The 21,651-nt window shown below is 36.9% G+C and overlaps 1 protein-coding gene across 1 annotated transcript; it reads right to left on the reverse strand.

The window, feature by feature from the left end:
• Nucleotides 1-6,749: 6,749 nt before the first annotated feature.
• lin52 (lin-52 DREAM MuvB core complex component) lies at nt 6,750-21,097 on the reverse strand. The gene is made up of 6 exons (XM_016246017.1): nt 21,028-21,097; nt 20,428-20,502; nt 20,197-20,234; nt 20,040-20,106; nt 19,717-19,800; nt 6,750-7,061 (listed from the first exon to the last, which is right to left on the reverse strand). Exons 1-6 carry the CDS (start codon nt 21,044-21,046, stop codon nt 7,006-7,008), a joined length of 339 nt encoding a protein of 112 aa, XP_016101503.1. The 5' UTR covers nt 21,047-21,097; the 3' UTR covers nt 6,750-7,005.
• Nucleotides 21,098-21,651: the final 554 nt, after the last annotated feature.

The following is a 21,651-nucleotide window of genomic DNA, read 5'->3' on the forward strand; positions in this document are numbered from 1 at the left end:
GTGGCAAAATTAAATTTTCAAGAGAAAACATTTAAAGAAAACAAATTCTAGGAAATCAGCTTAATATAACGCATGTAAAATGTAAAGCGTGACTACATTTGAATATTAAATTGATATTTAATTAATCTTGGTCAACTGGAAGCAGAGGGCCATCACGAAATGTGGGTGTCTAATTTTATTTGTTTACAATAATGCAAAGAGTTTTTATATGTTTAATTTAAAAGGGTAAAGGTCATTTAAGGGGGAAAGTCGGTATATTTTACGTTATTCTGCTCTTTCAGAAGAACTGTTGCCTATAAAACATAGTTGCACCCATTTGAACAGACTGCAAAATATAGCTTATTCTAATTACATCCAAGTTTCTTTAATACACCGAGGTCTAATCAGCTATTACTAAATTACAGTGGGATTTTGATTCGTTTTGCAGATAATTTGTGGCACAATTTGGACATCTGGACAGATAATTACTGGGAGATAATTTATGGAAATGAGCAGCGAGCCTCTGATGGAGACAGAGATAACACCAATCTTATCAAAGTGCCATGTGCTGATGCATAAATAAACGTCATGATTCATATACTACACCAGCAGAACGTCAGACCCCAGCACGCCTGATCTGTGGCTTTTCTGGCTAATTAATAGCTACACCCAACACTTGGAGATGTTTTATCATGCTGAAAAGGCCTGATAATAACCATACCCTGAGTTTTACTAATAAAGGTGCACTGTAATCCTGTTTGAAAAGTTCAAAATACAGGAAAAACCATGTGATTTGTGGCCTTATGGGACATTATTCAATTACCCATCCATGCTAATTCTTTGTTGGCCTGGCTCCATAGCAATTACATGAGATGATCATCAAAACTGGCAGCCACACAAAAGTAAAGTTTAATCACATATAGGAGTACAGCAAACTACTGATCTGCAAATTTAGACAACAAATGCGTAAGCACTGCGAGAGAATAAAACTTCACGCAAGAGTTTCCGGCCGCGTCGCCTCAAAGCATTAAACCCCGCGCCGCTGAGCAAAATATTACCGCTGCAATTACACAGGCACCAGTTGAAACTAATTAGAAGCCATTAAGTGGAAATTTCATTAAGGGTAATGAAGAAATCAATGTTATCAAGATATGCTAATGACACATCACCCGCTCTAGATAAACCCATCTATTTACAAGGCTTGTGCTTTGTCAAAGCAGCCTGTCAATTACAAACTGCTTCCTGCCCTCTCGTAGCCACCGCTTCTGCTGTAATCTGTGCAGGGCTTTGTTGTTTATTGTGAAAGGGAAAAAAAAACACTCTCCCTCCATGGCTTTTAATAATCCATCTACATATGAAAATGACTGCATCCTGATTTACATGCATAAGAGGACAAACTAATAAGGCCGTATAGATTAAGGAAAGATTTAGTTCAGTCATTCGTGTAGATTGGGTGGCCTATCAAAGACTGGAAGATCTGATGGTGGCAGATTAAAAGGCAAACAGCTGTTGCAAAATTTGTCCCCCCACCACCCTCTCTGAATATTCAGTCTCTTGTGGGCCTATTGCCTACTTATTTTAAGTGAAATCCACCATACAAACACAAAGCAAGCAGTTGAGATACTGAAAAAGCGATTGCGTTAGTCAAACAGATGGATGGCAAATTACACCGCTGCCTTGACCTCCACGAAAAATATGGGACGCAACCCTTGTGTACGTTTTCAAAGCTGCTAAAATGAGAGTTTGTCCAAACTTGTAACAATTACTGTATAATGTGATGAATACAAATAAAGACCTCTCTTTTATTGAAATGCTTGACTGCTATTTGTCTTTACGAAGAACTTTCGCTGCTGGAAGGTCACCGCAAGGTAATGAGCTTTGGGATGGGGCTGTATTATAGGGACATTGTATTGCATTAGTCCGGCCCCTACACAGATTGCTGGTGCTTGATCTTCTCATGCCAGGCAATCTAAATGAAGAATCGCTTGTGCTCTTCTGGTCATAATTCTGTATTTGCAATGTATTGGAAGTGATGAATTGTTTTTAATGTTGCATTTTGTTTTTGTCCACCAAGCACACACACACACAGTCTGCAGCAGCATAAAAGAGTGTCTCTTAACTGAAACCCCAAAGCCCCACTCATGTTCCCCTTCATCCAGAACCTCCAATATTATACAGGATATTGTTTAGAATTAATTGTATTAACGTGACATTTATTACGATCATTCAATCATTCATTTTTAACATGAAAACAATCACTTACTGTGCCTGAAGATACTTATTGCTTCTCCTCACTTTTAGTGATATATCTTAGTTTGTTATACGTTTTTATGGGGAAATTATAGGGAAACATTTTTGAGCAAGACCTAGCAGAAAAAATATTAATAAATGCAATACAGTTAAGTGATCATTTCTGGTATACCGGTCAAATGTTTTGGGTCAGATAGATTTTTTTTTTTAAGAAATCAATACTTTTATTCAGTGAAGACGCACTTTTTGATCAAAAGTGACAGTAAAGACATTTATAATGTCACAAAAGATTTCTATTCCAAATAAATACCGTCCTTTTGAACTCTCTATTCATCAAAGAATCCTGAAAAAATATCCATCCAAGTGTCCATGAAAATGTTAAGCAGTACAACTATTTTCAACATCGAAAAAAATGTTTCTTAAGCACCAAATCACAATAGAATGATATCTGAAGGATTATATGACACTGAAGACTGGAGTAATGATGCTGAAAATTCAGCTTTGACATTACAGGAATCAATTACATCTTGAAATATATTAACATAGAAAACTTTGTTTAAATTGTAAGAATATTTTACAACACTGTATTTTTGATCAGCATAAGAGACTTCCTTCAAAAACATTAAAAATCCTTTGAAAGGTAGTTATGTTTTAAGAAATATTGCATGTTCGATACAAGTTAAGCTCAATCGAGAGTGCTTGTGATTACAATTTACCATCCCTCCTTTTCTTTAAAAACAACAAAACTTGCAGTGAGGCACTTAACGGAAGTGAACGGGGCAAACGCGTAATTAAATAACATTAAAATACTCGCCGTTTCAAATGTAATGACATGACAACACAATGCCATAAATCCTAAAGCAACAGTAAAAACGCCAAGACAACTTAAATAATAAACAAATTCTACATAAAGAATCACTGTAGGTGCTTTTATACAATTATAAGCTTTACATTTCCATTTTTATGTCCTCCAAATGTTTGGCCTCATTCACCTCCATTGCATCAGCGTAACCTCGGTTTTTGCTGAAAAATTCTTTTTTGTGGTAATCACTATTATGCCACAAGTGCTGTCGACTGAGCTTAACTTGTATTGAACCCAGAATGTTCTTTTAACAAAGCAAACTCAAATATTTATAAAAGTTAAGAAACCTGTGTTGAAGTAAACTGAAGTGCCTGTGAGGTATTTTAAAGTCACTGCTAAGGCTACTGGGAATCTCCTTTTCCTGAGACTAAGGATTTTCAGAGCAGATACTGAGGACAGCAGTCTGATAATAGCAAACACCTTGTGCTGAGTAGGTGGGGGAAAAATGGAAACTGTAGAGTTCTCTCTCTCATGAACCGCTATAAGAGCCCGATGACCCCCTGATGCAGAGAGAGTTTGCTAGCTCTAGTTTTCTCATTCAGCTCCCACAATAGCGTGTTTGGAAGCTGCCTGCCGACATTGCTTAATTAGGCGAGGAGTTGATTAATTTGCACTAATTGACAGCTAATTAAAGGCCTGAGGGCACATCGGATTGACGTTTGTTAGGGCAGCAAGGCCCGTCGAGGTCAGGGCAATGGGTTGTTTATGGCTGTGCTGGTGTTTCTGGAGACAGACCCTCTGTGGGGAATGACCCTCATCTTAAGGAGGATGTCTGGACAGGACCTATGACAGGCCACGACCATTGGCGGGTGCCATTATGTGAACCTCAGCTTCCGTGATGTCAGTTTACTGACCGGTCCGCTCACAACAGTCACTGCACATCACTACTGTCACAATGTATGAGAGCAAACAAAGTGTAACGGACGCAATTGTACAGAACCAACAAGTGCAAAGTTCTGTCAAACTTCATGAAGTCTACCAATTAGACTATTAATAGATCAACAAGAGACCAGAGAACACTCATTCAGCTAGTATGTGAGACTGTTTGCCAAAAGAAAAAGTAAAAAATGTCTGCTAGAGAATAGTCAAGCTTACTTTAATTATTACAGCCAAACCTACACACAGAGAAAGAATTTGGTTACTCAAAATTTGGTAACACTTTATTTTGGTGTCCTTGTTACGACGTTACATCTACTTACAGTAATAACAGTAAATTATGCATAATTGACCCTTTGCAAAGACCTGCCCCCCATAGTTACTGTTGCTAGGTCTGACAAGCCATGCCGCTCTAACACCACTCATCATGTTCTCACGCAGTGAAAAATACAATGCGGAGCTAAGAGGACACTGACAAACAGAGTCTGTTTCTGATTCGAAATTACATGACAAAAGTAATCCATAATACACATTTTAGGTAGAATACTTTTTGATTACGTTTTACCTAAGTCGTTTATCACATTGATTTAAATAGGATAATATTGTATCACATTGATACAAAAACACAAAGAGTAAGAAAATATATTTCATTTGTTGCAATTAATAACATGAAGTGCATTAAACATCACGTTATGTCAAGGTTTCCCAAACTGGGGTTTGCAAATGGACTGCAGGGGCCTCATGAGTTTAATGAAAATATAATTAATTAAATCATAAAAATGGAAAATGAAAATAAATCATTTTAGAATAACACATCAATCGAAATAAAACACTTACTAAAGAATTCAAATATTTAATTTGTTTACCTGCATGTCATGTGACCTTTAATGAACTGAGAACCGCAAACATGCAAATGTGATAATTATTAAAATATTTATTTTGAAATCTCAGGGTACTTTAAGTAAATATATTAGGCGAAAGATGTTCACATGACACAAAAAGTTTGGGAATCCATGCAGTACATCTATTGCAAATAAGAAATAATGTGAGTTTGTGTATTTTAAAATTGGGCTCTTTTTTCTGCGAATGTCCACAAAATTGGAAAGCTTTCTGAATGTATACAAGCGGTAGGCTCTTTTAGGAACATTTAAAAGATGAAAAAGAGGAATTGGGGCGAATCAATAAATAATGACTAATTTATTGTTATTGTGTGAATAATATGTAATCATATAATCAATAAAAAAGTAACTGTAGTCTGATTACAAGTGTTATAAGATGTAATTTATTCTAATTACAAGTACAAAGTCTAAGCTTTCAAATTTTGTAGTTTTTGAGAAATTCAAACATTAAATACCATTTTGTGGCTCTTTGTCGTGACAGATCACTAACACACCTCAGTACAGGCAGCCCATGAACCAATTGTCTCTTCATATTTACTTAAAGCACGAAATAAAAATGAATGAACATCAAAAGGTGTTTTATTTCACTCGCGGAAAGACGCCAATACACACCATTTTTCAAATTTAAGTCCACTGAAGTTAATCTAAAGTTACTCTCCTGTCTAATTTGTTTGTCTGACAAAATGCCGCATTCTTCATTATGATTGGTCAGATCACCTGTCAGTCAAGCTCCTGCGAAGGGTCAATTACATGCAGCCTTAAACCTACATGTTGTTAATATTACTTACAGTTGTTTGCTTATAAGTTCATTGCTGTCCATTTTTTTCCAGCATTGTGGCCGATTTGCAGATTGTACCTCGAAAATTCTCTGTATTTTCATATTTCCCATTTATTTGTGTGCTCACAGCCAATGGCACAAAAATCACTAGGTTTTGTACCATTCTGATTAAGGAAATCTTTAAAAAAATTAAAAAAAACTCTGACTATAAACATTTTTGGTCAAAAGTGACTGAAGAGCACCACAGGGTTAAACTTGCAACAAAAAAGCTCGTTTAGACAGTTAAAAAAAACAGGGGCAAATCTGGGTCCTCCAGAGTAGGATCAGACACCAGCAGTAGCTTTGCAGGGTCTAACTGCAGCTTCCTCGTTCCATGTGAATCAGAAAGACAATTAGGGGCTTATTAGGCACTGGGGGAGAGGCATACCTCTAAGTATTGGTGGGAGCAGGAGCGAACACTCGCCAACCGCAGCCGAAGCCTCAACGACATCTCCAGCCGAGAACAGTCCTGGCCACTGTCTCACCTAATTACACTCGCCAGAGCGTTCTTTGTTTGCCGTTCAGCATGCCTGTCTGATTCCCTTTTCTCCCAGACCGTTTGCGCCAATGTCCCTGGAAGTGTGCTAATTAGAGAAGAAATGGCCCTAGTAATTATGTCAACTCTTGTTAACAGGGATGACAATGAGCAATATTATTTTTACGCAATGTTTTGTGCTGGGGGCCTTCAAAACTTCCAATTCCCATTAAATAGCAAAAATGGCCTTGCACTGGTGTGGAAGCACTCTCATGTCAAAGCCTTTTACATGTCTGGTGCAAAAGAGGGACGTTAATGGAGCAGTCGATGGAGTGGCACAGGCATGAAGTTATTGCCCTAATTAAAAGTTTGAATGCTACTTCATGAACTCCCTCATTGTTTCATGGAAGCTACTTTTAGGAAACGTCACTGGATGGCCAAGAGGAAGCAAAGCTGCACTAGCTGATGCCAAAAGTGTCTTTAAAATGTTGAAAACCCAAAAAAAAATCTAGGAGGGGCATGTAGACAAGAGCACAACCAATTGTACTTTATTTAAACAACACTGTATTTTTATTAAAACAATTGAAGTTGTAATAAACTGTAGAGTGAAAAATAAATACATTTATGAACATTTATTGAAAGGCACACCAATACCCTACCCTTTCTACTCAGCACCTGTCATTTAAAGAAATTAAACGTATATACAAAAAACGATGTGGTGTCATGATGTTTTGACCCCAAATCAGTCGAATATTAGTGAAAGCGTAGCATGCTACTGTTTTCAGCCTTACGAGCTCACAATCAACTGGTAGCTGACCCGACAGGTCAACGATCGCCATCTGGGTCTTCACTTCTTGGGTCTCTCCAAGATGTTCAGGAATTTCCCTCTTGTCATTTCTCGAGCTGGAAAAGGAAAAATGTCAATAGCTTATTGTAATATCAAAGACAGTCTTCAAACCTTATTCGACACAGATTAAAGTAACTTTCCACGGCATATTTTAATCAGGGAGAGTAAATTAAATTTGTTCTAATGAACTCAGTTTTTCATCTTCATTCTCGAAGCTCCACCTACATAATCTACAGGACACTCTCCTGGTCGTTTAGAAATGGAGGTGTAACGGCTATGACCCCTCCTGTGGTCAGGCTGACACAGGCATTGATGAGCTGCTGGGTGTGTTTTTCAGGAAGGAAGTGATAGGTGTGAGGGACAGGGTAAGCCACGGTGTTGGGCGGCAGCTAATGAAATAATGTGGTGGATTGTAATTTAGATGAGCTGCCCTGTGTGGCATCTTAATGACAGGCACAAGTGTCAGTGGATTCACCTTCAGCTGTCTATCACTGGATTAAACATGATGCTTCCTGGATTCAGTTTGTTAAATAAGGTTCATATCTTCTCTTCAAATATTTTGATCAAATATTAAAAACACTGGATTTTAAGAGTCAAAGAAATGAGCAAATCAAGAGGATATAAGGTGATAAAACTGAACAAAAACAGGTCTGGGCTCGGTTAGATTATATTTTTGAAATAAGTCTCTTATGCTCACCAAGGCTGCATTTAATTGATCAAAAATACAGTAAAAGCAGTAATATTGTGAAATATTATTACAATTTAAAATAACTATTTTCTGTTAATATATTTTAAAATGTAATTTATTCCTGTGATTGCAAAGCTGAATTTTCAGCAGCCATTACTACAGTCTTCAGTGTCACATGATGCTTCAGAAATCATTCTTATATGTTGATTTGGTGCTCAATACATTTTCTTTTTACTATTATCAGTGTTGAAAACCGTTGTGCTGCTTAATATGTTTATGGAAACACTTTTTGAGGATTTTTTTTCCATCAATAGATATTTCAAAAGAACAGCATTTGTTTGAAATGTAAGTCTTTTGTAAGATTATAAACGCCGTTACTGTCACTTTTTAATGCAATTTAATGCAAGCTTGCTGTATAAAAATATGTTTCTTTCAATAAATAAAAAATCTTACTGACCCTACAACAGAAAATATATTTAATATATAGTTATATATTTCAAATATATATCAGTATATTAAAAATATTTGTATTTTAATTATTTACATTAATATATTTTACTATAGACCTTACTAATATTTTAATAGTCTTTTTAATTGACTTTATTTTCATCACACACATACGTTGAATGTAACATGTTGTGTATCATAACCAGTGTTAAATCAAGCTCATCTATAACTAGACAAGCACACAAAAATGCAATGATACAATACATTAAAAATGCATTGTACATGAATTAAAGGTTACAAAATACCCACAATAATATTTTGGGGTAAATTCAAAGGAATGAAGAGCAGTTTGATTATTTCTATTTTCCGTGGCATAGGTTCAAACAGTAGACACAACACTTGACTCCTGACTATTAGATCTCTGAGAAAGCTATGAGTAAAGCCTGAAATGCAACCTAATCTTCAGTGTATTAATACAACAGATATCACTATTATAAGTGAAACACTTAAGTAACAAAAGGCATTATAAGAGAATACCGTCATTAACACTGCATTCACACTGTAAGAGATTAGTGCCTTTAGTGCTTTCCATAAGTGAATGTGTGTCTTAATCCCACGTTTAAAGCCAACGATAGGGGGGCTAACGCTTTGTTAAATGGGCCACTGGTTTCTGGAGGGGTCCACAAACAGGGGGAAAGAGCTTCGTCATAGCTGAACTAACAACCCCATCCTAACTCTTACTACCCCTCTCCCAATCTCCCTCACATTTTCTGTCCAAAACAATACAGGAGTCTGTCTGGCTAAGCATTCTCCCATGAGACCCCTTCACCAGAGTGCACCCCTCTGATCCACTCATTAATTAGATTTCCATTTATCCTCAATTCCCGTCAGAGCAGAAGGGAAATGATTTGCATTGAGTGAGTTAGATTAAAAAGGGGAGTGTAGAGGGTCCTGCCAGCTAGCCTCGCTCAAACACACACACACACAGAGAGAGAGAGTGACAAGTATGAGCATTTACACACAAGCACAAAGCTGGTGCTGTCACTGGACGGGGCAGATCAATACTGATTAGCAGGAGTTCGAGATTTGTTTAGTTGATTAGAAAGGTCAATTACTAATTCTGTACTTGGTTAATCATCAGCTTGTTGCCGGTGACATCCATACTAAATGCCATATTATGGATTCCAGAGGCCATATTATCTTCTTGATGTTGTATGTTCACTCATTAATATTTGAATGAAGCAAATATGCTTCATAATGAGTTAATAGGCAAAACAACATTAACACAGCTGAGCTGATACAAGAGCAGAATTAAAGTGTTACAAACTATAATGTAATGTCTGGTTGCTTTAAAATAACGTTTTCTTTGAAAATGAAAATATTTAGGTATTTTTATTAAAAGATAAATATATACACATCTATACACATTTATGATAAATATATACACATCTGTATGTTAAATGGTACATGTTATATACTGTAATATAATAATATAATAGTATAATATGTAATATACTCAAATTACAAATACTTGATATTTGGAATATGATTACATAATCCAGATTACATGTAATCTATCATTTTTTATTAAAATATAGTTAAAATATAAAATATAGTTAATAAATATCATACATCATAAAGCATGTATTATATATTATTATATTATATTAAATACAATAATATATAATACATGTATAATTGAAGGTATATGTATGTATATGGCATTATTTATTAATATATTAATATACAGTGGGGAAAATATTTATTTGATCCCCTGCTGATTTTGTAAGTTTGCCCACTTACAAAGAAATGAAGGGTCTGTAATTTTTATGGTAGGTTTATTTGAATGTACAGAGACAGAATACAAACTAAAAAAATCCAGAAAAAACACATTATATAAAGGTTAGAAATTGATTTGCATTTCAGTGAGTGAAATAAGTATTTGATCCCCAAGCAAAACATGACTTAGTACTTGGTGCAGAAACCCTTGTTGGCAAGCACAGAAGTAAGACGTGTCTTGTAGTTGGTCACCAGGTTTGCACACATCTCAGGAGGGATTTTGATCCACCCCTCTTTACAGATCCTCTCTAAATCCTTAAAGAGCAGGTCATATGGGTTTTCGAAAAATATCTCTTTTGCAGTTTGTAAGGTAGCTATCTTTCAATGTAAACAGTCTGCAAAGTTGTTAATCAAAAAAGTGCATGATAAATAAAGATATTGTCTCTCAAAAGAAAGAGTCGACTCAGAATCGCCTTAACGAGTCGTTATATTTTCGAATCTTCTGCCTGTTACCGATCTACGTCACTGGGTAACACATTAGCATAATCCCCGCCTGCTCACGAAATACGAACACTCTCTGTGTCGAGAAGATGTTGTGTTCCACGATACCACAGCAATACAATTCGAACCTTTTGTTGTGCTCTCATTTTACCGAGGACTACTTCTCTAATCTTGCCTTTTATCTTCTTTATTTGGACCAACAAGCATCTCTGAACCACAAACTGTAAGTACAATTGATACGATATGTGTAAATTTTTAATTGAGTGCTCAAAATATCTAGGTTGTTTTTTGTGCTAATATGTGATGTATACATAGTGCAGCTTTAGGTTTCCAGGTAAAGCACGATATTACTGTTTTACTGAAATAGTTCTGATAATTCGCTGTGAACCCACTATTTCCTAAGAATGTGTCGATTAATGTAGACTGTCGTTGTTCTAATTACTTCGTTTAATAATAAAGAATGTAGTGTAGCCCAAAGCCTTTATAATCATTGTGAAAGTGCTATTTATGTAGTTATAGGGTTAATGCAGGGAGTAAAAGACCCGGTAGAGAGAGACGAGTTAGTTAGGCTGGTGCGCATGTGATACAGCTGTTCTGTGTTATAATTAAAGGTTAAGACACTTTTGAGTTAAGTCTTTTGTCTGTCATTCTTCAGACATTACAGTAGACCTATTTTGGTTTACAAACTGTATTGTTTCATCAGTTAGTCACGTTAGCACTCAGCAAACGTATCCACCATTATTGTTTTGATACAGTTTAGCAGCTAAACTTTAGTTGTGGGCACGATTCGCTTGCAGAAGTGTTAAACAAAATGTTTATGCCATTATTTTAAGAACTGATTGGAGCACTATATTATTGTTTTATGTAAAGGTGCATGCTAGGGTTGCCAGGTTGTCACAACAAAACCCACCCAATTGCTACTCAAAACTAGCCTAATCGTGTTTCGAGGGTGGTCCCCCTTTAAAAACCACGCTCTGGGGTGTAAAATTCATGCTTTCAGTTGGGGTTCCCCTGGTAAATTCGCATTCCAGTGCCTAAATATGATGTTATTGAGGTCGCTACAACCCGCGACATCAAAAACAACTGCGCACTTGGCAACACAGATGGTAGGTCTCACTAACTTGCTCAAGCGCTCCTCTTTGTGCCAATCACAACAGGCTTGGCCAGCTGATCAATCAGAGCAGGGTAGGCTTATGGAAGGGAGGGGTTTACAGACATTTTGTTCAGAACGGAATCGAACGAACCATTTCGAAATCATGGACAAATTACTATGTATAAATGTATATATTCTGGGGAAATTACAGTGTTTTCTGACCTTAGATGCATTTAAACCTGTTGTAGGGGACTCCAACACAATATTAGGACACTTTAAAAAACCATATGACCTGCTCTTTTAAGGTTTCTTGGCTGTCGTTTGGCAACTCGAAGTGTCAGCTCTCTCCACAGATTTTCTATAGGATTGAGCTCTGGAGACTGGCTAGGCCCCTCCATGACCTTAATGTGCTTCTTCTTGAGCCACTCATTTGTTGCCTTAGCTGTATGTTTCAGGTCATTGTCATGCTGGAAGACCCATCCATGACCCATCTTCTGTGTTCTGGCTGAGGGAAGGACGTTCTCATCCAAGATTTTACAGTACACGGCCCCATCCATTTGCCCCTCAATGTGGTGAAGTCATCCTGTACCCTTAGCAGAAAAACAGCCCCAAATCATAATGTTTCCACCTCCGTGCTTGACTGTAGGGAAGGTGTTCTTGGGGTCATAGTCAGCATTTCTCTCCCTCCAAACACAGCGAGTCGAGTTAATGCCAAAGAGCTCAAATTTGGTCTCATCTGACCACAGCACTTTCTCCCAAGCCTTCTCTGAATCATTTAGACGTTCTCTGGCAAACTTTAAACGGGCCTGTACATGTGCCTTCTTGAGCAGGGGGACCTTGCGGGCGCTGCAGGATTTCAGTCCACTGCAGCGTAGTGTGTTGCCAATGTTTTGCTTGGTGACTGTGCTCCCAACTGCCTTAAGATCATTAACAAGCTCCTCTCCCGTGTAGTTCTGGGCTGATCCCTCACGTTTCTCATGATCATCCTTACCCCATGAGGCAAGATCTTGCACGGATCTCCAGACAGAGGCCGATTGATGGTTATTTTGTATTTCTTCCATTTCCGAATAATCGCACCAACAGTTGTCTCCTTCTCACCAAGCTTCTTGCTGATGGTCTTGTAGCCCGTTCCAGCTTTGTACAGAGCTACAATCTTGTCTCTGACATCCTTTGACAGCTCTCTGGTCTTGCCCATGGTGGTGGGAGAGGTTGGAATAGAAGATACAGATTGTGTGGACAGGTGTCTTATATGCCTAACAAGCTGACATTAGGAGTAACTTCTTAAAGTGGCAGGACTAATCTGTGTTCCACATGGGCACATAACCAGTCTGTGGGAGCCAGGAGCCAGAATTCTAGCTGGTTGGTAGGGGATCAAATACTTATTTCACTCATAGAAATACAAATCAATTTCTAACCTTTATATAATGTGTTCTTTCTGGATTTTTTGGTTGATATTCTGTCTCTATCAGTTAAAATAAACCAACCATAAAATTACAGACTTCTTTTAATTAAATTAATTTCTTTGTAAGCGGGCAAAGTTACAAAATCAGCAGGGGATCAAATAAATATTTTCCCCACTGTAATAAATAGATTAATAAATTAATATAATATTAGGATGAATAATTTAACATTATAGATGTAAAAATACAGCTATAATTTTAAACTAAAGTATAATATAGTTAAAATATAGTGTATACACACACACACAGAGAGCGAGCTCATGTATGTATATTAAATAATAAATGCATAGGTTTGCAAGCAACACATTAAATGAAATATGATCAATTATATGTTTCCATTAAACCTTTCCGTTTCAAAATCAATGCAGTTTAACTGTAATGAATGCTCTTTTATCTTGGGAGATGTAAGCATCTTTTAGAGGCCATTAAAGCACATCTAGAGACAAGACGGTTTGTTTTTAAGTCTAAGGAGAAAATGAATCCCTGGACCTTAAACTGAATTCTCTCCAAAACCTGACTGCCCCAATTCACTTTCATTAGAAGTCAAACACACTAATCGTGCCCCTGTTGCGCATCTGAAACTGCCACTTGGCTATTACAGGGAGTAATCTTTATTTAATAGATTTAACATCCATTCTCGCTGCCTAAACCTCATGGGACGGGGGAGGACAGACACACGCTCGCACACAAACCCACCCTCTCGTCCCCGTGTTGGAACACATACACCTGATGCTCATGTTTGTGTTCAAAATTCAATTACCTACTTATTGATACTTCACAGAGATATTTAAGATGCAGACATGGTGAGTGATTTCCCAAGGGAGCCACTGCTTCCTTTTAATGTCCCAGCCAAGAGCTCTCCTCTTCTCACCCCTCCCTCCAACCGCTAGACACCACGAATCATTACACACACGCCAGCCAGCCCTGCCACAGCCTATCCCTGTTCAAGAGGTGTCCTTATTAATAGGCAATCAGTCAAAATTCATTCATTAAAAAGCCTAAAAGGTTTCACACAGGCGCTATGATTAGCTAGGAAAGAAAATCCAATGAATTCCTAATGTATTTATGGAAATAAGGTGTCATTTCCGATCTGTTGACAGAGGTGGCGGCTAGGACAGAGAAGTGAGAGCGAGTTAGATGAATTCCCTCCACTCTCCCGCTGCGCTGGTCCAAATCTGAGCCGAGCTCGGATGTATCTGTGCGGTCGAAAGGTCTGAATGTCGTCATAGCAAGTCAGGGTCAAAACGAAGGGAAATTAAGGATTATATTTTGAATGTGATTCCATAAACATTTCCTTCTCCAGTCGGGCACTGTAATGGCCATAAAGCAGCAGGAGTAGTGTGTGAGGGGAGGGGAAGGTGAGAGGACAGGAAGACAGAGGAGAGTAAAGTCGAGGAGAGCTTTCCCCCAGCTCAGCCTGTCATCTAGCAGCACTTCATAACTGCTTGCCCCTGCGGTCGGGTGTCTCTGATGGATTGATGGAAGCACATTACTACGGTAGGGTAGCATCACTGCAATCATATTCAGCGACACACTCCGCTTAATAGAGAAGAGATTGATCTAGGGGAGGAGGCAGTGAACATTGGGGCCATTAGCGCTGGACGGGTGTGACCTTCATACTGGGTGCAAGAACAGATTGAACAGCAGGAGGTTCTTGGATGTTGCGAGCCAGAGTTTTGTTCCTAATTATGGATCTTTAACTTTTAGCATGGTGCATCTGTACCAGTTTTCCTACTATATGAAGCACCATGAATGGGTCAGTGAAATGACACCAAGTTTTTGTGAGGATCTATTAATTTGTACAAAAATATAGTTTATTCATACAACTACTTGAATATACTTCCTATGTAATTAGCATGTTTTTAATTTCTAAAAGTTTTTTTATTTGAGATATTTTAGAGGCCTTAAGATGATGGTCCAAAAATGACAAAACTCTCCTGACATTTTAATGCAGGAAAAAGGATTAAAAGATGGAACTTCATTTAAAAATCAAATATTAAAATAGTTTTGCATGATCTTTCAGTATTAGGTCTAAAATATTTTAACAAAGCTTTTGAACTTCTAAACCTTCAAAACTTTTACAATTATATTTAACTTTAGTCTGCAATAAAAAAAAGAAAATGCCATCATAGAGAGGACTTCTGCAGACCCTTATGACTGCATATCAAGGTCAGATAAAATATCAGATAATTTGGTTCTTTTATTACATATTTTTAATTTCTAAAAGTTTTTTTTATTTGAGATATTTTAGAGGCCTTAAGATGATGGTCCAAAAATGACAAAACTCTCCTGATATTTTAATGCAGGAAAAAGGATTAAAAGATGGAACTTCATTTAAAAATCAAATATTAAAATAGTTTTGCATGATCTTTCAGTATTATGTCTTAGGGGAAATATTTTAACAAAGCTTTTGAACTTCTAAACCTTCAAAACTTTTACAATTATATTTAACTTTAGTCTGCAATAAAAAAAAGAAAATGCCATCATAGAGAGGACTTCTGCAGACCCTTATGACTGCATATCAAGGTCAGATAAAATATCAGATAATTTGGTTCTTTTATTACATGGCAAGGCTAGATCATGATTATTAATTTATAATTATTACAATCGGGAAGTCGTGGCCTAATGGTTAGAGAGTCGGACTCGTAACCCAAAGGTTGCGGGTTTGAGTCTCGTACCGGCAGGGATTGTAGGTGGGGGGAGTGAATGTCTCTCCCCCTTCAATACCACGACTGAGGTGCCCTTGAGCAAGGCACTGAACCCCCAACTGCTCCCCGGGCACCGCAGCATAAATGGCTGCCCACTGCTCCGGGTGTGTGTTCACAGAGTGTGTGTGTGTGTGTGTGTGTGTTCACTGCTGTGTGCGCACACTTAGGATGGGATAAATGCAGAGCACTAATTCCTAGTATGGGTCACCATACTTGGCCACCACATGTCACATCACTCACTCACTCACTCACTCACTTATACACTTTATGTATGTGTCTGTGTGTGTATATATATATCAACACTTTAACAATTTTATAACACTATATAATGCATTCAGAAAAGATGATTAAGTTATGCACACTCACATATAGATATCGGTCCAGGAAAACATTAAACTAACTAGATTTATGTGAGTGCTACTTTACTGTACAAAACTTGCCAGAATGACACTAGGATGGTCGCCAGGGTTTTTCTATATAATTGCAAAGATGTTTGAGAGACACATAGCTAAATCTGAAAAGTAAAAGCACACTTCTTTTCAACAAGCAATTGTTCATGTTTAATCCTCAGGGTTAGGGAGTTTTGAAAACCCCTTAGTAGGTACTATTAATAAATATAATTTATATTTTCCTATTATCCCGCTGCTTATTTTTTCTACAAAGTAGAAATCTTGTTAGACCTACAAGATGTTTCCAGATTATTTGATGTCCCATTTAAAAAAAAAAACCCCATAATTACTCAAGTAGAAACAAGTGTGTTACATCATCTGTGCAAGCCGCCGCAGTGGAATCAGAGATATCATCAGCATCGCCTGAGGCCTGGCTGTCCCAGAGGAGCACTCTCCATTCAATTACCTTCAATAACAGTACTTATCAGTGTAGTGACTGGTCCTGTGGGAGCGTTGGGGCCTGATGACCATGCTCAGCAGCCCCCCGACAGCAGCATTCATCACGGCCCGTAGCAGATGGGTACTGGTGGGGGGTTGGAGGGGTAGGCACGCGTCAGGCCCTCCCACAACGACCCTGATCAGCGTCACTCAGCTAGGAGAAGAGGGGTAAACGTCCCCAAGGAGACTGGTGTGGCACATGTCACGCTCACACACACAAATAAATACACACACATGCACATGATATCCTTATCTGCCTACGGTCGCACCTCTCATGTAGCAGTTCCAAATGAAAATGTGCTGATCCACTCAAGATCAAGCCATTAAGATACTTAATATACTGTTATTTATACATTTTAAGCTTAACATTAGTACACGATTAATCAAAGCTTAATTTATGCTGCTGTTGATCATATTTTTCCATCCCAAACATATAATGCATCTAAAGACTCGGCATCTGCATGTGCCTGAGGCGAACGTTGAAATAAATATCTAAAACAAATGTGTAGCTGATAACCTTGCCTTTGGGGTGAGTTTTCACTGCCTGATTGCATTATCCCCATTAACCAGATCAGGACTTTAATGGCCGTTGTGCCAAAGGTGCAGTAAATCTTTTTCCTCCTCCTCACCCTCCCATCTCCTAACACTACCTCTCGTCAGCTCGTTTAAAGGCGCTGAAGAGAGAAAGAAACATGATGAAAAAGTAGCTCAGATTTACAAGGCTTCTCCTGACAGCTAGGAGAAGGAAGAAAATTAAACCACACCACATTAAAGGGCGCCACGTTAACTGCTGCTCTGAGCTGAATGATAATCGTAATTTCATATCTGTCTCCTCAGTGCAGAGGCTTTACATACCAGTAGGCTTATTTAAAATACCTTTATCGTACTGAAATGTAGAATACTGAGAGGATTCAGAACATAATTCTGTAATATAATGAATTGATGTAAGCACAGAGTGGTGTACAGCAAGACAAATTCTTCTACGTTCATGTTACATATCTTTAAAAAATCTGCAAATGTGTAAAGACAGTCTAAAAGCCTGACACCACATTTTGAATTTGAACTATGTACTACAAAGAAACATGATGTACACTACAGTTATGTATGATTTTGTAATAATAAAGTCTCTTAGGCTCAGCAAGGCTGCATTTGTTTGATTAAAATGTTAAAAACAGGTGAAATACTACTGCAATTTAAAAGAACTGTTTCCTATTTTATTATTTTATAAAATGTAATTTATTGCAGTGATGCAAAGCTGAATTTTCAGCAGCCATTACTCCAGTCTTCAGTGTCACATGATCCTTCAGAAATCATTCTAATATGCCGAGTTTTGCTGTCTATGACAAACTATGATACAATTTTTTCAGGATTTTTAAATGTAAATTTTTTTTCAAAATATATAATTATTTGAAAATTATATTTTTGTCAAATTGTAAATATCTTTACTTGTCACATTTTTGATCAATTTAATTCATCCCGAATAGAAGTATTCCCTTCTTCAACTTTTGAACAGATAAAATGAATATGACACATTTCGTATTTTGCACTCTCTAGGTTACTAATCTAACTACATCGATCATGTGAACACCAACTGATGGTCAGATGTTCTCGTTTCCAATAAAGCACAAAATGCTATTTGGATCATTCTCAAATTACGCTTGAAAACATGACTATTTGGTTTTATGCAAAACTTGTGGAGCTCATGCAGCTGACTATTTCTGACTATTATTTCGCTCAATGGCATAAAGCTGTGACAAAGTTTGTTTGGCATAATCTTGGTTGAACGAGCCGACTTTAATCATGCGCTCTTGATGGAGATTTTACAAATCAGCAGTGAACTCACAAGGTGATCTCTCATCAATTCACCAGTATATTTTCCACAGTACAGGACCAAGTCTGACCAGAGACTAAGGTAACTAGTGGGTGGGTATAGCCAAAGATATATAAGAAACAAATATGAAAGCAAACTCACACTAAATCACAGTTTTGTGATGCAGGGGTTATATATTAGATGGAGAGGACCTGCATTCAGCATTGGAAATAAATTTTCTTACTCCTGTTAAAATTAATAAATGTCTTGGAGCATGTTGCATTCCTACATCATGAACAAGCAGAGGACAAAATAACAGGAGGGTGGAGACATCTAGGTTGACTTATTACACTGCTAGAAAGTCTACTGAGTGCAAAGTCAAAGATATTAAATGCAGGCAGAACAGACTCAGGCCTTTCTATTTGTAAAAAATGCCATTTTTACATAGCAAAAGCAACATGGAAGCTGTACCTAAAAGTGGCACATTTACCCTAGAGAACTGACACTTCTACAGAAATTCAGATGTTTTCAATATTAAACAGTGAACATAGAAACATGAGATGTCATATTAAAAATATCAATTAAAAAAATCTTTACTCGAATATAATAGAGTAACATAGGAAAGAATATTTCAGGTCAGTAAGACATTTAATTTATACATGTTCAGAATAAATAAAGTTGTTCAAAATAATATGGTAAATTCAAGCAAACGGATATAGTTTTGAGGGTGAGATTTAACTAGATTCACCCTAGTTTCTCATTGAAAGGAAGATTGCTGAGGGATTATTTTGAACATTCCACCAAAAGGTCAAAATGTCAGAAGAAATGTAATATATTTGAAACCAGTGTTACTCATTACTCACTTTACAAATTGCACAATATTTGTATATTTGATGCCCATTTTCATTTAGAAAGTCATGGAAACACTTATCTTTTCTGTAATCCTGCCAGTATGGATTAATACTACATCTAGCAATTCTGTGATACAACATTTCAGAGCTACTGGGCAACAAGCCAGCTCTGTTTAAATATAGAGTGGGGATTTATTTAAGACTTGCCAACTAAAATAAATGCATGAAAAATATATAAATAAAGAAGTCACTTTTCTGGTACGTTTCAGATGGAGTTAGGTGCTAGATTGTTTATAATAATTGATATGTTTTAAAGTACCTCTCTATCATGAAGCTAACAGCAGGAGAAAAATGGTTAGCAGCTCCTGTACATAAACGTGTTTCTTCTTTGCTAATATCGCCATCTAGTGTAGGCTTTACAAAGCCTACAAGCCTGTTCTCAGTGCACAGATGAACTAAATGTTTCAAAGAAACTAAGATTACTTACATTCTTCCAAACCCAACTGATAAGCCAGATTCTGCAGTCCCTTCACCTTCTCCATCAGATTTGCTGTGGTCAAACTTCCTAATTCTAATTAAAAACAACAACAAACATAAGAAGATTCATATTTGTAGTGCCAATGCCAAAAATAACAAAAAAGACCATAACGCACAAAAAATACCACAGCTTTTCTAAATTCATATTGCAATTTGTCTACAAATACTAAGATCTTTAATTTAACAAAGCATGTGTCAGATATAAAAACACTCAAATGATGCACCGAGAAGCTTGATTTAATTTGTTTTGGTTTTATGAAAGAGGCAACAGACCTTTCAACATTTCAATATCTTCTGACTCCAGTTCAGCCATCCACTTGGGCGGAGAATTCGTGATAGGCTGGAACAACAAACAGAAGTCTCAATTTCATGTCTGAACGCAAACTTTCAAAATAACTTATTTTCATCTATAATTTGATTCTTTGCTCACATTTTTGAAGGATGCAGCAAATTCAGAAACACCCGGTACTGTTAAAATGTTAAACAAGTACATGGGACTTTCAAAACAACATTCAAGGGTACATTAGAAAAAAATATGACAGGCCAAAATCAAAATATTTAAATACGTTTGTTTTTCAACAAACGTTAGGGTCATATTTGGAAACATCTTATAATATACTATTTTAGTTTAAATCAATAATTATTAGACACTCAAACTTACACTGCTCCGGCCACAGGTCAGGTGAAGCTCGGTCAAGTTTTTCAAAACTTAGCAGAGAGGATTCAAAGTCCTCACCTAAATATATATATATATATATAAAATAGATAAATAAATGATACATGCCCTTTATTACAACACTGGTTCAGACACTGGTTTAAGTTTAAATGCTGTAACTTTCGAAGAAACAATCCTCATGTTTTGCAGGATATAATGTTAAGTCACATTAGAGGGGGAGGTTAGGTTATGTTTACTCAGCGGTTTGTATTGTTGTGATTGGATAGCAACGCTTGTTAAAATAAACAAAAATACATATTTAAAAATAGAAACAAGACACAAAAAGTACTCTTTTCCGCGTAACCGCTGCATCAATACATTCGTATAATATTTAATATTATAGTCGCTTGACACGTAGCTTGCTAATGACTGACTCCAAACTATTTTATGACGCTATTCCGAGGAAAAAGCTTTTTTTGAAACTGAATTCATAAATTCTTTAAGAGGATATGTTGACTAGCATAACAGTTTATAAGGTTTAATCGGTCAGTTGCACTAGTACAATAACAACTAACGTTACCAGGGAAAAGACGAATTAAAATTTACCTCCATTCGGAGACGCCATCTTGATAACAACACACGTGATTCGAGGCAGCCAATGGCTGAAGGCCGTGGATGCCTGTAGCCCCGCCCTCTTGGGTTGTTGTTGTTGTTTTTGTATTGAGCTTTCAAAATTACAAAATTCAAAAGCAAGTTCTTCACATATTTAAACATTTTGTAAATAAGTATATTTAGCCCTCTTGTGTTGTGTGAGATGTCGCAATCTTTTTTTTTTTTGTCTATGGTCGCAACATTCACATGAGACTTTCAGCTCGCTTGAGAAGTAACATTATTTTCTACCATGGTGTTAATTTATTAAATTGATTACAATTTTTAAATAGTCTGAGTCAATTATGCTATATTTAACAAAATACATCAGGATAACTTGAGATGTTAGAGATATTGGCAACAAATACAGTGACAGGGAATTAAATAGACCATTTATGCATTATCAACATTTCAGTGTGTTAATATAAAGTGATATGTAGCATTACTTAAATATGACAAATTCAGAGACTGTCAGAGAAAGGACCAGACACTGCAAAGCTGGTTGAGATAAAAGGAGAAATCAGCCAGATAAAGTTGCTTGAAGACGGTGGCTAGAACAAAGCCACTTTATTAATAAGTGGA

The sequence above is a fragment of the Sinocyclocheilus grahami genome, unplaced genomic scaffold (genome assembly GCF_001515645.1).
Source record: "Sinocyclocheilus grahami isolate Dianchi unplaced genomic scaffold, SAMN03320097.WGS_v1.1 scaffold778.1, whole genome shotgun sequence".
In the NCBI taxonomy this organism is placed as follows: Eukaryota; Metazoa; Chordata; class Actinopteri; order Cypriniformes; family Cyprinidae; genus Sinocyclocheilus; species Sinocyclocheilus grahami.

Coding starts and splice junctions, on each gene's coding strand:
- lin52 (XM_016246017.1), bottom strand. Junction 20,235..20,427: donor TGACCTGTGGCCGGAGCAGT/GTAAGTTTGAGT, acceptor ACATTTTAACAG/TACCGGGTGTTTCTGAATTT. Junction 7,062..19,716: donor TCAGTTGGGTTTGGAAGAAT/GTAAGTAATCTT, acceptor TTCCTTTTCCAG/CTCGAGAAATGACAAGAGGG.